Source organism: Pollicipes pollicipes, unplaced genomic scaffold (assembly GCF_011947565.3).
Source record: "Pollicipes pollicipes isolate AB1234 unplaced genomic scaffold, Ppol_2.1 Scaffold_7231;HRSCAF=8579_pilon_pilon_pilon, whole genome shotgun sequence".
Lineage (NCBI taxonomy): Eukaryota > Metazoa > Arthropoda > Thecostraca > Pollicipedomorpha > Pollicipedidae > Pollicipes > Pollicipes pollicipes.
In genome coordinates, this window is record NW_023597034.1 from 46,963,861 (window position 1) to 46,979,424 (window position 15,564).

At 53.5% G+C, this 15,564-nt stretch overlaps 2 protein-coding genes across 2 annotated transcripts; both read left to right on the forward strand.

The window, feature by feature from the left end:
• The first annotated feature begins 8,761 nt into the window (after window positions 1-8,761).
• Window positions 8,762-11,013, forward strand: LOC119110195 (synapsin-1). Its single transcript, XM_037233931.1, has 3 exons — window positions 8,762-8,961; window positions 9,963-10,876; window positions 10,986-11,013. The coding sequence occupies exons 2-3, from the start codon at window positions 9,990-9,992 to the stop codon at window positions 11,011-11,013; spliced, it is 915 nt and encodes a 304-aa protein (XP_037089826.1). The 5' UTR covers window positions 8,762-8,961; window positions 9,963-9,989.
• On the forward strand, window positions 11,010-15,003 carry LOC119110196 (golgin subfamily A member 3). Its single transcript, XM_037233932.1, has 6 exons — window positions 11,010-11,138; window positions 11,196-13,049; window positions 13,260-13,376; window positions 13,464-13,569; window positions 13,971-14,058; window positions 14,970-15,003. Exons 1-6 carry the CDS (start codon window positions 11,010-11,012, stop codon window positions 15,001-15,003), a joined length of 2,328 nt encoding a protein of 775 aa, XP_037089827.1.
• Window positions 15,004-15,564: the final 561 nt, after the last annotated feature.

The following is a 15,564-nucleotide window of genomic DNA, read 5'->3' on the forward strand; positions in this document are numbered from 1 at the left end:
TACAAGTACACTGCGTACATTTAACCGACATCACCAGATGTGACAGAGGTCTGATACTGATGAAGCATAATACACTATTGTGATCTATAAATCTATTTATATTTCATGCTAACTTTGCACCGTTGCATGGATGTCTTCACGGTGATAAACAATGTATTGAAACATTGACGAATTGTCTAAATTTTAGCGACTGCCACCTCTATATATATGCATAACACCCCTACAATCATTTTTTTACTTGTTCTTAAAGTCCAAGCATATATATATATATATATATATATATATATATATATATATATATATATATCGCCGCGATGCATATGTGGGGTTTCATGAATACATATACTTTTGCATCCACTGCAACTTGGATGCATTCGAGAGCTGCGAGCTACGGACATTTACCATGCAGGGTGCTCAGGGCTGTCAAAACAGCCGAGGGCATGATGGAGACTGTTCTGAATGTTAGTCAGGTATGCCCGATTCAAAGAAATCCAAAGGACTTCATCGAGCACCCATCATCAGTTTCAAGTTCATGACTGCTGTCTGCGATGTGTGATGGGAAAGCAAGCAGAAGACACTGCATGCAGACTGCTGAGACGGCTGGGTTATATACGGCTGAGTGTAGCCGCGTTTATATGGACATGCAGCCTTGAACCGTGGAGACAAAAGCCCTCCCCCTCTCCCAATGACCAAAATATCCTCGCGCTCACGGTATTTTGCCTTCCCAGTTGGAGCAATGCTGAGATGGATGAATTATTTTAGGCAACTGGGTATTCTCGTTTGCCGAATGGTATGGATGAGTCAAGTAGACAGGATTGTTCACTGGCAAAAAAAAAACAACAAAAAACTGCAGAGCCTATACAGCATAGCCTTTACGTACAGCGTATTTCCCATCATAAAAATGTGAGTAAAAACTGAGTCAGTAAAATTCATTTTGCAACTTCATTGGGAGAACATCAGTCCTGTGCTGCTACGTTAGGATGTTCATGCCTTAAAACTTTTAAGGCATATATATACATACATATATATATATATATATATATATATATATATATATATATATACATACATAGTGCTAGTCGGTTATGTCCGCTATGTCCGTTATGTCCGTAGAAAGCCAACGAACCAACGCCTGCACTTACCGTCAGTTTGAAGTTCATCACTGCTGTCCGCGTTGTGTGATGGTTAAGCAAGCAGAAAGAAGACACTGCACACAAAAGCGCTGCGGCGGCTGGCTTATATTCGGCGGAGTGTAATCCTAATGCAATAGCATTCAAGTAAACGTTGCGTAACGCTGCCCGTGGTGGCCAACCAGGCAAACAACCGGTGTCAATGGCACAAGACTCGCACCGAGGTGAGGTCACCAGCTCCCGGCCATGACATGCGCGTGTGCGATGCTGGCGGATTACTTTCGAACAGAGTGGATAATTAGCTGAGCGGATGGAAAGCACTGTCATGACGATGGCGTAAGAGCAGGTTCGAAGCGGTTGGCCAGTTCGTTTGTGCAATATCGCGACATGCAGATGTGAAATCCACATTTTCTTGAATATCAGTATTGAGCCAGCATAACGGTCGCTGGAATTTGTTCGTGAAAACTTCTTATCTGCAGCGCGCTTTTGAGTCTCCGGGGTTTTGGTGTGACAAAAATAAGTTATGAACGGTAAAGGAAACGACAGTTCAAACATAGGGCAAGGGACAAACAGGGAAACCCAAAGGACAAAGAGAAACGACAATGCCATAACATACAAGGCAATGAACTATTTTTAGTGAAAAATGGCTTCTAAATACGAGCTAGAACATCATCGCGTCTGCGCTTCGACTTCGGCTGCAACATTGCTTATTTTTTCCCAGAGGTACTCGGGCCAGGGCGACGACACGGATCACAATGCCACACGAACTTGTGACGAACCGCACTGCCGTCTCACTGCTGTGTACCAACGCAACACTTATCACCTGCCATCGGAGAAATATGAGATCGAAACCGGGTCGTTACCAAATCCAGCCACATCCCCGTTCTCACGGTGCGGTACCGTTGATTCCACCGGCCGCTAGCTCTCACTCGGCTCGGAGCCCGGCCCCAGCCAAGTTGCACGCCATGTTCCGATTATATCGAAATCGTAGAGGCTGGTTAGGTCCACTAAGCCCGCCGTTGTGATCCCGAAGTCTCGCCACAAGTTGCGCGCGTCGTGTGAGCTGTTTCGTGCCGTCACCTGACTTGCGTCCATCTCTCACCGGTCACGAGGTCCCAGACCTCATTGCATTACCGATTCTTCGATCCTCGATCAAATGCATGTAGCGAGGTTTTTTCTTCAGGGCTTGGCCGATGCACACAAGTTAATACGTCGGCATCTGTTATCGAGGGCGCACGCGCAAATGTCTCCTGGAGCGTCCTCCCGGCTCCCGCGATGGTGCAATCGGTCATGCTTGTTCTTCGGGCCGTCCCACAGATAATCGGCTTTGTGTGCCTTGGCCTTGTTCTGTGCCTGCTGCTGAAGCTGCAAACTCCATTGGATTCCGAATGGCAGATATCCTGTAGACTCCTGTACTTACAATTAATTGGGCACGTAAAAGTAGAACATGGCTATTGAATAACTGTCTGGTCTTCAGCATTGCTTCACGTTTTGCTTTCGCGTTTTGCTTAAAGGAAATGTTTCACATTTGAAGATAGTGGTGCAAGTGTCAGATACAGTGTCACAAGCTTACTTATTACCATTGGTATACTTAAAGTAGAAAAGACTGCTCTAGACATCGTAAATTCTCTGCTACATAAATATGCTCCTCGATATCCCATTGTCTCATTACGTCATGGTACCTTGCTCAACATTGATTGAGAGTCAATTGACAGCCGTTTTATCTGGAAATCGTGCTCACGAACGCCACATATCAACGACTTGACCAGGAGGCTTCTTGCTTATAACAGGTATCTAGGTTCACGGTGGTTGCATGAGAAGGTGTGGGCAATTTGAAATCCAATCTAGAGTTTGACGTTGTTTGACCGCATTCGATCCGAATGTCATGACCTAAGAACACCACGGACAGGGGGGCAATTTGACCCCATTGAGATCTTAAAAACAAAGAGAGCTAGTAACACCAAATTCACAGGGTGTGTTGACCTGTACCTAAGCTATCTTAGGTCAAAGGTTGAGGTTCCTAGGTCATGACCTCCGGGTCAAATAAGCTCAAACATGGTCAAATTCTAGGTTGATCTCCAAAGGATCCCTAGAACCTAGATAACTGTTAAGAACCTGCAAAAGGCCACATGCCCATCTATGGTCAGTTACCTTTTTTGACCTTTTGAAGGTCATGGTGACCACAATCATACAAGAGCGCTTTGAGTTTTGCATCTGGATAAGCGACAAATATTACGCTAGGCAGTATGTTCCAAAAAACAAGATGTTGATCTGGGTCATTCCAGGTCAGTGAACTTTTTTGGCCTTTAAGAAGTATATGGAAGATGCATCATGCGGTTTCTGTTACCAGTAAATGCGAGATGAGCACCAAAAACTAACCTATGCTGCAAGCCTTGGAATAATAAAACAGGTTGGTTTTGACCTTGGCCTGACCTTAAGACCTGACTTTAAGTCAATGCGATTTGTTCATTCAATTGTTGTACTGCCTAAGAAAGTATTTCAGATATATATGGCTTCGTCTAACACCCCGTTGTTGAATCAGATTGAAAGATTCCCTAGAAATTGCCTTCGCTGAAACCATGGTCTGACTTTGACCTGCCATAGATCAGTGGCTTTACAAGGTACAACTAAATTTTTGATGCCAAACTATCCACTATTCAATTATCTACAACTACACAAAATTTTGCGCGGCTGCACCGCGCCGTCCGGAAACCATTCCGGAAAAACCTTTGGGGAGAGTCAATTTGACCCCCACCCGAGCGCGTGTTAACTGTGAATAATCAGCGCGTGTATCGAAACAGCATTTGATTTCCATGCAGAGGTAGATCCAGAGGAGCCGATGGGGCCAAGGTCCCCCATTGGGTGCCATGAGGTTTTGGTGCCTCACCATGGCATTCCTTTCGAAACAACAATCTTCAATTTCAACACGCAACAAATTCCAGTGGCTCTACAAAGGACCCCAAATCTTCATTTTCAAGTCACCAAATTCCAGCAGCACCACAATATCTTTGCCGTGACTTTTAAAAAAAATAATGGTTCGGCCCATTCTGCGAACGAGGAATTGACCAGACCATGATTCGGCTGGATCCGAAGGTTCGGCAGGTGCGGCGAACCTTCGCTTCGAGGCACTATAACGCGTTTTTTTCAAGAGGCGTATCATTGAAGACGGCACCACAAAGTTCCACGACCCTCTATTGCCAAGGGGCACTATTTTCCAGGGGGATAGTAATGCCGTACCTTCCGCCTTGACGAAAGCCTGGATCGACCCTGTGGGTGAGAGCAGGGGCACCAAAACCTTCAATGCGTGGCACCATAATCTTTTTTCAAAACGCATCATATTCAAACGGATTATTCAAAGCGTCATCGTTTTAAAAAAAGACCGGAATCCGAACGAACCACAATCGCTGTGTCTTTCACTGTGCCAAAATCTTGGACCGGCCCGTTCGGTGAAGGGGCACCAAAATCCTTCATTTCGGGGCATCGTAAACTTTATTCTCCAGATGCACCGAATGCCTGAAGGCACCACAAACGGTCCGAAGCCTGCATTTTCAAGAGACAACAAATAACGGGGTATACCGCAATGCTCGTGCCTCTCCATCGACGAAACTGCGCCGGCCCGCTCGGCGAAGTGGGTACCAAGCCTTCCATTTCGGGACGCCATGACATTTATTTCCTAGAGATACCAAATCTAGCGGACCATTGAAAGTGCCCGCGGCGCTTCCATGTTCAAGGGGGACAGCCATTTCGTTGTCTTCCAAGGTCATAAGATCCTGGGTTTAAACCCTGCGGTGCAGAGGGTATCAGAAGCCCTCATCTCAGGGGTTCAGAGCCTTCATTTCCAAGTGACTGCTAATTTCAGGGAAACACAAATGACCCCGATCTTTATTTTCACTAGGAGTCCTATTCCAAGAGCGCTACTGTCAAGGGCCTATGTAGCGGGGGGGGGGGGGGGGCTACAGGGGTATGTACCTCCTCTCCCGTCCCCCTCCCGGTTAAGTCTAAGGTCCCGAGGGTCCCAAGGGGTCCAAAGGGCCCGTCGGATCCGACGATTAACTCCCCGATTAGAGGGTCCGAAGAGCGGGCCGGAGGTCACATGAAGAGATCTCAGCCCGACGGCCGGGCCCCAAAATGTCAAGATGCCATAGGTCAGTCCGATGGCCTCTTCCAGCCGATCGGGGGCCCATGAGACAGGGAGAGCCTCTATGTGGGTCAGCTGACTGAGGTCATCAATACCGAACAGTCGCTTCTGGTCCCTAAGGGCCCCTTTCCCATGCACGGGCAAGCTTGGGACCTGCAAATGTCAACCAGAAGGCCTCTTGCATTGGTCGCGGGGCCCTTGAAACAGTTAAGGACCCTGTGCCGTTCAGAGGCCCACAATGCCAATCAGGGGACTATGTCAGCAATGGGCCCCAAGTCGGCCAGAGGCACATTTACTGAACTGGGGCGGGGACGGGACCCGAATATCAAAATTGAAAGGAAGATGTGAGAAATGACGATGGCAGGGTTTTCATTCACAACGATACAGTGGAAAAGCGCTGTGACAGTCAGAGGCCCCAGCACTGAAGAGGAGCCCTCCGCGCCGACTCAGTCAGGAGCAGATAAGCCGTCGGCCCGTAATTGATGCCTGCTATGGATAACCCGAAATGGATATCTCGGTGGCAATTATTAATAGATTCCCGTGCATGAGTGGGGAATCCTTTTTGATCAGTTGGGTCCCTGCGTCAGTCTTGCGCCAGATGTCCCGGCCAGAGGGCCTGTCGCATCAGGAAGACGACCGGTGTATGATGTATCCCTCAGAGAGCCTCCCTATCGACTAGAGGGGCTCTGTGCCCGTATCACCAGGAAAGCAGGTGCTAGTGACCCCACGTTGGGACGGAGTTCCCTCCAGCTCCTGACCGGAAAATTTTGCCCGTCCAATTGCGGAGTTGGCTCCCCGAACGCAGTCAGCCACGAGCAATACACATTACGTCAATGCGTCGCGAGTTCGTGGTGCTACACGTAGTGAACCGCCCCGAGTATCAGCCTACGTATCGCACAGAGGAAACCTACGACGCGGGTGCCTGCTACACGTATACTAATGCCCCAAAGCTCCATTGGGCTGTCTCGGCGTGTACTTTCGATAGCTCTAAAAGGCTATCGATGGCTCCGCGCGTGACACCGGTCAGGTTGACATTGCATTACGCTACAGCACATGCCTTTCAGAGACATCGATCAGAAAGACGTGTGTGGGATTGTTTGGATTGCCGCCAGGTCACGTTCAACTAAAAGTTTGCCAAATCGCTGCTGCTAAAGCTTGGCAAGGATGCAGAAAATATGATCTTAGCGGCATGTATATACCTGCCACGATACGCGCCCAATGGCTAGCCATTTTTAAATGCGGTGCCGCTGAGAGTGGTTGGCGCTTCATCATACATTCAAGCAATACCGGTAATGGGGAAAGAGTAAAGCTTCGATCAGCCTCTTTTTAACATTCTCGGTCATCTTCTATGACGGTTTTAATATGCCTCAGATGAATATACAACAGTGCCTGACCACCGCTGACACATGCGACTGCCTATCAAGTCAGGTCTCTGTCAATGGCAATGCCAAAGTTTTGACGGACTGGAAGGTTTGAGTAACGGAAGTTTCGAATTTATCGGAAAGCGTACCAACTGGGCGTCACTGACGTAAATAAACTACGGTAAAGCCGGTTTTTATCAGATTTTCTTCAAATTATTTTGCGCGAACCAGAAATCAGATACCGCCTGTTTCCTCGATGCGGCAAATGCAAGCGTTCGGATGACACATGTGGATAACCTATACATCATCCTCATACGCACCGAACTTCCAGTCGGTGATGCGGAAAGGAAAGCCACTTGCATCTATGACACATTAAATTGGTTCTTATATGGAGCCCTGAATCGCACCATGACATAGCGGTGAAACGTCATTTCCACCACGCACACGCTGTTTACGATCACGAGGCCAGCCTCGAAAGCACGAGCGTAAGTTTCATAGCACGTGAGCTTCTCCAGCAGCGGGTTAAGTTCGACACTGTCAAAGGCTTTATATGTGTCAATCATCGTATGTGAAGCAATTTCTCCGCTGTCAATGGCTTCCGAAAAATGCATCACCGATTCGAGCGTGGCTGTCCCCGCGGAGTACCCGAGCTGGAAGCCATGTTGTTTAACATGAAGTATATGGAGGAGTGGGATAAATAAAGCATCTGTGAATTGCACACTACTCATTCGCCTAATTTTGCATCTGTCGGCAGGCTAGAAATCGATCTATGATGGTCCGGACCAGTTCTGCTACGAGACTCATGAAGTGGTCAAGTAGTATCTAATTTCCAGCCGGCTAGTACAATTCCAGACACGATGGAAAAGTTCACAACCTGTCAAAAATAGCCCCCCCCCCCCAAAGTAGGACTTCAGACGCAACATCAGTAGACAAATGTCATCACCACTACATGCCTTAGACGCACCCATGCTTCCGAGCGCCTAGCTCGGTTCCGGAGGTTCCGGGGGCACAACCGGGCTAGCGGCGGCGCATCCACATGTTTTGCACTACTTGATCGGTTTGGAGCGGAGCTGATGCGACGAAAGCACGATAAACAGCGCTGACTGTGTTGCTGACTCTGCTGATGTTGAGTCTATACTCAGTTGGTTAGGCTGTCCTTGAAACAATTTATGTTTTCCAGCATTTCATAAAATGCCCTAACATGATACATTGGTCAGACCAATACTGTTATAATGTCGCTGACGGAAGCCGCCCGCGAACTCATGACATTTCAAGTAATGCCTAAAACCTTGTACTAGATCGTGCATTAACGACAACTTTTACGCGTTTCATGCAACCCGAATTATATGGAAACGTCGTTTACACATATACCTGAGATGCTGAAATACGCGAAAACGTCTATGCAAGATCTATCTTAAACCCCGTGAATCTAGTTGAGGGAACTGAATCAGCCACGCTAAAGAGTTAAATGTTTTAAAATATACAGAACGGAGCCTTGGTACTAGAGCAGCATGCATAGTTTGCCCCTAAATATTCGTATTCGCTCACCATTGATGTAGGGATAACTTGTTGCCATTCACTTCATAAAGCACTTTTGTCCAGTGCAGATACAGGAAGATGACTGATGAATTCGTGAATCAACACACGTGTCTAACTTTTAGGTAGCATAACAGTAAGCTCATCTCAAACTTGACTTGAAAAGTGTGTGTGGGGTGGGGGGTGGGGGTGGTAGTTAACATTGCTGGTTCCCCACCTTGAAAAATGTGTGTGTGTGGGGGGGGGGGGGTGTATAGCCCTTCCCCATTCTCTCTGTTCCTACGCCCTTTTACGTACGCTAAACTAAATGGTCACATCCGTGTGTAAGCTAAAACTGAATTATATCTGAAAAGAGGGGGAGAAGGCAGTCAACAATGTTTACCCCCCACCTTAGAAAGTGCAGATAGAGATATGCCCCCCCCCCCCCGTTGCTATGCCTACGTCACGTGGAATGAGATGCATTCGTAGCATCAGACAAGGATGCGTAATTATACTCTAGCAGTAGTTTAGCTTATGTGTACACGTAACTCTTGTTTATTCTATTTGTCTGCTATTCTGGCGCATGGGCGGTGTTCAATATTGTCGTCGCACCTTTACATAGGCATGTTGATGCCTCTTTAGTTCCTTTTAAAATCGGTGACTGGGGACTAAGGAGAAGGGGCAGGGGGCGGTTGGCGATGCCGGAAAGTCAAGATCCCCTGTGTTTTGCTTTGGAAATGTATGTGATTTTGTCCATGATGGTAGCATAGCAAGCAGCAAGCCATCGACAGAGAACCGGCATCGCATAAATCTGCTGGTACTTGGTGGTTTGTTCCTAGGTTGGTGATGGAAGTTTTAGTGGCCATACGTCGTCAAACTCTTCTTGGCCTCTTTGTCCCAACATGCTAGGTGCAGCTGTATGGATGTCTGTCCTGTGGCTGCATCAATATGGTTTCTTTTACTCAATTACTTCCTTAACATATGCAGTGGGCTGCACATTTATATGTGGCCCCTAAATGTGACATACATGTTCATCCATTGAGTAAGGTGTGCCATTCTGATCAGCTAGTTTTAATGCATCCACAAGATTGAGCATGACTTTCAAGAAAGTGGTGATTAAGTAGCACAAGGTTAGAATTAGATGGTAATTAATTTGTTCTTACACCCTCTGTTTAGTAAAACTAATTGCAACAAAACTTAAATTCATGAATACTGTCAGTGCCTCAAGCTCATAATAACTGGCACCAATTGTATGCATGACTGTATTATAGTTTCAAGTCATTAAATGCATGATGTGAATAGTTTATAGTTGTAGATTTGAAAGCACAAATATGATTAACATTGCTTGATTTGTAAGCTGGTTAGCCACATTCTTGTTTGTAGATTGCCTTTTATTTTCCCTGACATTTTTTGGGGGCAAATTTATGTAATTTGTTATTTTTGTGAAGAGCAGTAGCCAAGCCATATAAACTGTATACAGTGTTGTAATTGCATGTGTTCCAGTATTTTTGTTTTGCAAAATGTAAATACAATTGTGAGCAATGTCATCTTTTAAGAATTTTATGAGCCAAGCTTCTCATGAGCATACAACACTACCTCTGCCAATTGAGGTGGGGTTGTAGATATCAGTGGAGAACATTGTGCTGTAGATTAAAATTTTGTCCAATCAAAATGTTTCTGCTCAATATGGAAATAATGCAATAACATTACATCTGTGGTTTACTTCTGTCTTCTGTGGCCCATGCTGTTTTCACATTTTAAAAACCTGGATTGTCCTGATAAAAAACAAGATGCTGTATCTTCACTGTTTCTTCACAGACAACAGGGTCACCATTGACTGCCACCATGCGTGGAGTGTCAAACCAGCCGGCTTCTGTGCATCAGTTCCATGGAGACCGGCTGCCGGCCGACTCGCTGCAGCAGCCACATCTCACAGAAGATGCCCTCCAGCGCATGCCTGTCACGGGCATTGGCATGCCCGAGCCAGATGCTGAACAGGACCAGAAGCCAGACCAGGAACCCAAGGGACAACAGCCAGCAGGCAGTCAGGCACTGGTCGCCCCTGACACAGCCGGCCTGCTGAACCTGGCCTCGCTGTTCTGCCGCGCTGGTGTGCCGGGCGCCGCCACGCCGCCTGCCGGGCCCGCGGCGCTAGACGGTGTCAATCTGCACCCATACCCACGCGGCCTTCTGCAGATCGTCAGCAGTGTGCGCGGCCCGGTGGGCGCGCCGCCGGGCGCCTCCGAGCCGCAGCGAAACGGCCAGCCGCCGGCGGAGGCGCTGCGTGCGGAGCTGAGCGGACCCGCGCCGCCGTTCCCCCGTGTCGCCCAGGAGTCGGCGGCCGGTGCGGCCGAGCAGACCGCGGTCCGGGAGGAGATTGCGGTGGCCTTGTCGGCGGCGCCGAGCCTGGGGCGGGCGCCCCCGATCCGGCGCGCCCCGTCTCCGCCTCGGCAGGCCGAGCTGAATGGCGAGAGCCAGCCCGGCGGTCCCTCGGACGACGCATCCGGCCGGCCGGACGGGACGGCCCGATCGGACGCCTCGACGGTGACAGCCGAGTCGTCGGTGGCGGCCCACGAGCCGCTGCCCGATGACGACGACGACGATGACGACCGTCGGTCTGTAGTGTCGACCGGCTCCACCTGGTCCGACATCAGCGGCTTCGAGGAGGACCTCTGGCGGCTGCGGAGCGTGCTGCGCGACCCCACAGCGCCGGCCGAGCTGGCCGCGCCGGTGCCGACACCGCGCACGTCGGCGCCGCAGCCCGCCGCTGACCAGCTGCAGCTGCACCGGCTGCAGCTGCAGCTGCAGAACGCCAGCCAGGAGCGCGAGCTGTACCGGCAGCAGCTGGAGGCACTGCAAGGGCAGATGACAGGCGGGAGCCAGCGCCAGCACTTCGAGGTGCAGCGACAAAAGGCGCACCTGGAGGGCGTGCTGGAGGTGACGCGCAAAGAGCTGGAAGAGACCGGCGCCGAGCGCGCCGAACTGCGCCAGCAGGTGATGCGCCAGCAGCTGGAGCTGCGCGCCGCCGCCGCTGGCTCGGTCCGCGCCGAGCGCGACGCGCTGACGGCTGAGGCGGTGCTGCTACGCGGCCGCGCGCGCGACCTGGACGCACAGCTGGTGGAGGCGCGCGCCCGCCAGGAGACGCTGGCGGCCGAAGCGGCTGCTGCGCGTGACGAACTACGCCAGAGCGAGGTGGCGGCGTGCGCCGGCCGGCAAGAGCTGGAGCAGTCGCGCCGCGACGCCGAGGGCCGCGAGGCCACCATCGCCGCGCTCAAGACCAAGGTGGCCGAGCTGGTGGTGGAGGCGCAGCAGCGGCTGCAGGAGCGGCTACGCGCCGAGAGCGCCGGCCAGGCGGCGCGCGAGGAGCTGGAGCAGCGCGAGCGCTCGCGCGACTGGTATCGAAGCCAGCTGAAGGCGTCGCAGGAAGCGCACCTACAGCAGCAGCAGGAGCTGATGGCCGCCCAGACGGAGCTGTTAACGCAGAGGAGCGGCGCCGAGCGGCTGCGCGGTGAGCTGGCGCTGGCGCGGCAGGCGGCGGCCAGCTCCCAGGCGCGCGCCGTCCGCGAAAAGGAGAGCCTTATGCGCCACCTGGAGAACATCAGGGCAGACATCCTGCAGCGAGAGACGTACTTTCAGACGATGAAACAGAGCCGTGCCGGGCCGTCAGTCAGCGCAGCCTCCAGTCAGGAACTAGACGAGGCTAAGGCCAAGGTGCGCAGTCTCGAGCTAACGGTCGGCGAGCTGAAGCAACAGCTGGAGAAGTCGGCAGAGGACCTGGCAGCAGCCGCCAGCGCCAACGCCCAGCTGGAGAAGGCTGGCCTGGCGTCCCGGCTCGCCTTGGCCGAGTGCCAGGAGAAGCTGTCGCAGCAGAGCAACCAGTCGGAGACGCTGAAGCTCCGCTGCCAGGAGGGCACTCAGGTGCTCGACCAGCTCCGCGCGCAGGTCAAGGAAGGCGCCGCCGCCAGGCAGGCTCTGACGGAGCAGAAGACCCGGCTCGAGGTGGCGCTGGCGTCGGCGAACCAGGAGAAGCGGGACGTGGACGACGCAGCCCGCGGTCTTTCGAACGAACTGAAGAAGATGTCGGCCAGCTTTTACAAGCTCAAGAACAACGCCGGGTCCAAAGACAAGCAGCTCGACGAGCTGAGAGAGTCACTTAGCGCTCGAGAAAGCGAGTTGCGGGCATGCAGCGACAAGCTCGAAGAGGCCAGTCGGCTGCAGGTCCAGGCCGATCAGATGGCGGACAAGATGAGCATCTTTGACAAGATGAACGAGCAGAACAAACAGTTGATGGTGCAGAACCACGAACTGCGGTATAAGGTGCAGCAGCTGACGCAGGACCGTGCGGTGCTTGACCAAGGCCGGCTGAAGCTGGAGGAGGTCGTGCGCAACCTGCAGTGCCAGGTCAACGACTCGGTGCAGAGGGAGGCCAATGCAAAAGCCTCGTTGGACGAACGCAACAGCCGGATCAGGGATCTGGAGGATCAGGATGAGAAGTCGAAACAGGAGCTGGTGGCCGTCAAAACGTACGCCAGGACGTTGCACCAGAGCAGCCGGGAAGACGACCAGAAACCGGCGATCGGTCAGGACGCGTCCGACATCGCGGAGACGGCGCCCGTGGTGGAGGGCGACGCGCCGAGGGGCCGGGCAGACGTGCCGAACCAGGACGCCGCGACCGAGCCGGCGGACGAGCTGCGCCACCAGGTCAGCCTGCTGTCCGTCCAGAACCGAGAGCTGGAGCGCCGGCTGCAGCTGGCGGCGCAAGCGAGTGGCGCCCAGTCAGCGGCACAGGAAGACGCCGACCGGCTGCGCCAGGAGAACGCGGCGCTGAGTCAGCAGCTGGCCGCGCTGACTCAGCAGCTGCGGCGCCATCAGCAGGACGCCGAGAACGAGCGGCGCGCGGCGGCGGCGCGCCGGCGGCTGGCCGACCAGGCGCCGGCCGAGCACGAGGCCGCCCTGCGCGACCTGCGGGAGCAGCTGCAGCTCAGCCAGACACGCAACAAGCAGCTGCAGCAGCAGCTGGCAGCGGCGGGCCGGCCGCAGGGCGTGCCGGCGGCGCCTGCGGCCGGCGGTGGCGACGATGCGCGCCGCCTGGCGGACGAGCTCGCCGCCGCCCAGGCCGGCTACAAGGAGCGCCATCGCTGCTACCAGTCCAACATTCGCGTGCTCACGCGCAAGCTGCGGGAATACATGCGCGCGCTGAAGACGGCCGAGCGTGAGCTGGCGGAGCGGCGCGCACCGCCGGCCACCGAGGAGGGCCACCGCGCCGTGGAGCGCGACGAGGCGCTGGCGCAGCTCGGACGCCAGCTGGCCTCGGCGCAGCGGGACGCGCAGCGCGCGCGCCAGGAGGGGGAGGAGCTGCGCGCCCGGGCGGATGACGCGCAGCTGTTGTCGCTGGAGGTGGAGAAAGAGCGCGGTCGGCTCGAGGGTGAGTTCTCCGGGTGGTCACCCCGCCCCCCCCCCTCCCGGCCGGCGGGATATAGTGTGGCCGGTGCCGCTGTACACCTGGTGCTACACTTGGTCATACGCCTCGTGCGGATGACCAGGCACTCGTATCAAGACCGAGTTTTTTTTAGAAAGTCACTGCTGCTTCAGTGTTGGTGGTTGATTTGTGTCGTGCGTCTTCATGAAACTCATCCGCGAGAGAGAGAGAGAGAGAGGGAGGGAGGGAGGGGAGGGAGGGAGGGATGTATATATATATATATATATATATATATATATATATATATATATCTATATATATATATATGCCCTGAGCCGCACTCTGACCAGCCCGAACCTGTATGCCTGCCCGTGTGCGTCTGACCTCTGCCGTTCGGTCCGCGCCAGGAATGGCCCAGTCGTACACGGCCCTGCAGCGGCGCGCCGCTGAGCTGGAGGCGCTGCTTGCCGGCTACGAGGAGCAGCGGCTGGCGGCGCGCGACCAGACGCCCAGCCAGCAGCGCCGCCTCCAGGAGCAGCTGCAACAGCTGGAGCAGCGGCTCACACAGGAGCAGCTGGAGGCCAAGGAGCTGCGCAGGCAGGTCAGTTAGCTCCCGACGCGGCTGGCTGGGCCGGTGTATGCGTATGTGTGTGTGCTTGCTGTGGAGATGCATATGTATCTCTGCTAAGATGGAGCGACACGGGCATCGCTTTAAGTTGGAGGAGCGACATTTTTCAAGGGTATCCTGAAAAATGGGATATTTTCGCATGGGAACCTCGGTGGCAAAGCTTTCCTATGCGTCCGCTGAGTTTTGGTAAGTGGGCAAGGGAATCCCATAGCAGCCTGCTCTTACTCAAAACTTTATTTATTGTGCCTCCTTGACATGGTGGAAATGAACTCTTTCTTAAAGTGGTTTTGGAATCATGGCAGGCGAAGCAACCTCTCTCTTTTCATATTACGGAGGGCAATGAATGCACATGACGCATGACAGGAGTTAATTCTGGACGAACAATGTCTAAATTCTGTGTGTTACGTCGTCGAGCAGTCATTTTTTGTTCATAAGACAGGCTTAAGTCCTGACAAGCTGCTAAGCTGAGGTCCTCTAAAAGCTATTTTCAGAACTGTTATACTGCCAACCCCCCCCCCCCCCCCCCCCCCAGCTGCGGCGTCCCTGGGGTTAGCGGTTGTATGCAGCCGCTGTGCACACCTGTGTAATGTCTCTTACGAGCTGCATAAATGTGATATTATCCGGTATGTGGATCTACATCCAGGTCTCCCTTTGTTGGGCTGGAGCCAGGCGGGGAGGGGAGTGGGGGGGGGGGGGGGGGGGGGCGGCCCCAGACGTGGCGTCTGGATGCGTCGCCGGGCCGGCCGGCCGCCGGCCTCACAGCCTCCCTCCGCCGCAGCTGTTCGCCGAGCGGCGCGACACCTCCCGTCTGAAGAAGGAGGCGGCCAGCCTGCAGGCGGGGCTGCAGACGGCGCAGGACCTGGCCGAGGCGCGCCAGGCGCAGCTGACCGAGCTGCAGGCGACGCTGCAGGCGGCGCGCCACGAGCAGGCGCAGGCGCACAGCCGGCTGGCCGAGCTGAGCGCCGCCAGCGAGGCGAGCCAGCGCCAGGCGGCCGAGGCGCGTCGCCGCGCCGAACAGAGCGCCGCCAACGACCCCGTGCTGGCTCAGCAGATCAAGGTGCGCCCGCCGCCGCTGGTCACCAACCGGGGCGGCACGGTGCAGGGCTCGGCGAGCTATTGACAATCGCGAAGTGTGCCATGAGTGTCTTCGTTGATTAGTAGGATCTGCGTCTGCACGGTGGCGCGATTACTCCGTGGTATCAGGAGAGCTTTCGGGTTTTATTGGCTGGCGGCTGACTCAGTACTGTTGTGGAACCACTCACGGCACGGCTTTGTAGCAAAATCAGTCGCGAACAGTTTCAAACGCATGTACATGTAAACATTAAGCAACAAAAGTTGGCTAGATAAACAAGTGTGCGTTACTTGTTTCTTTG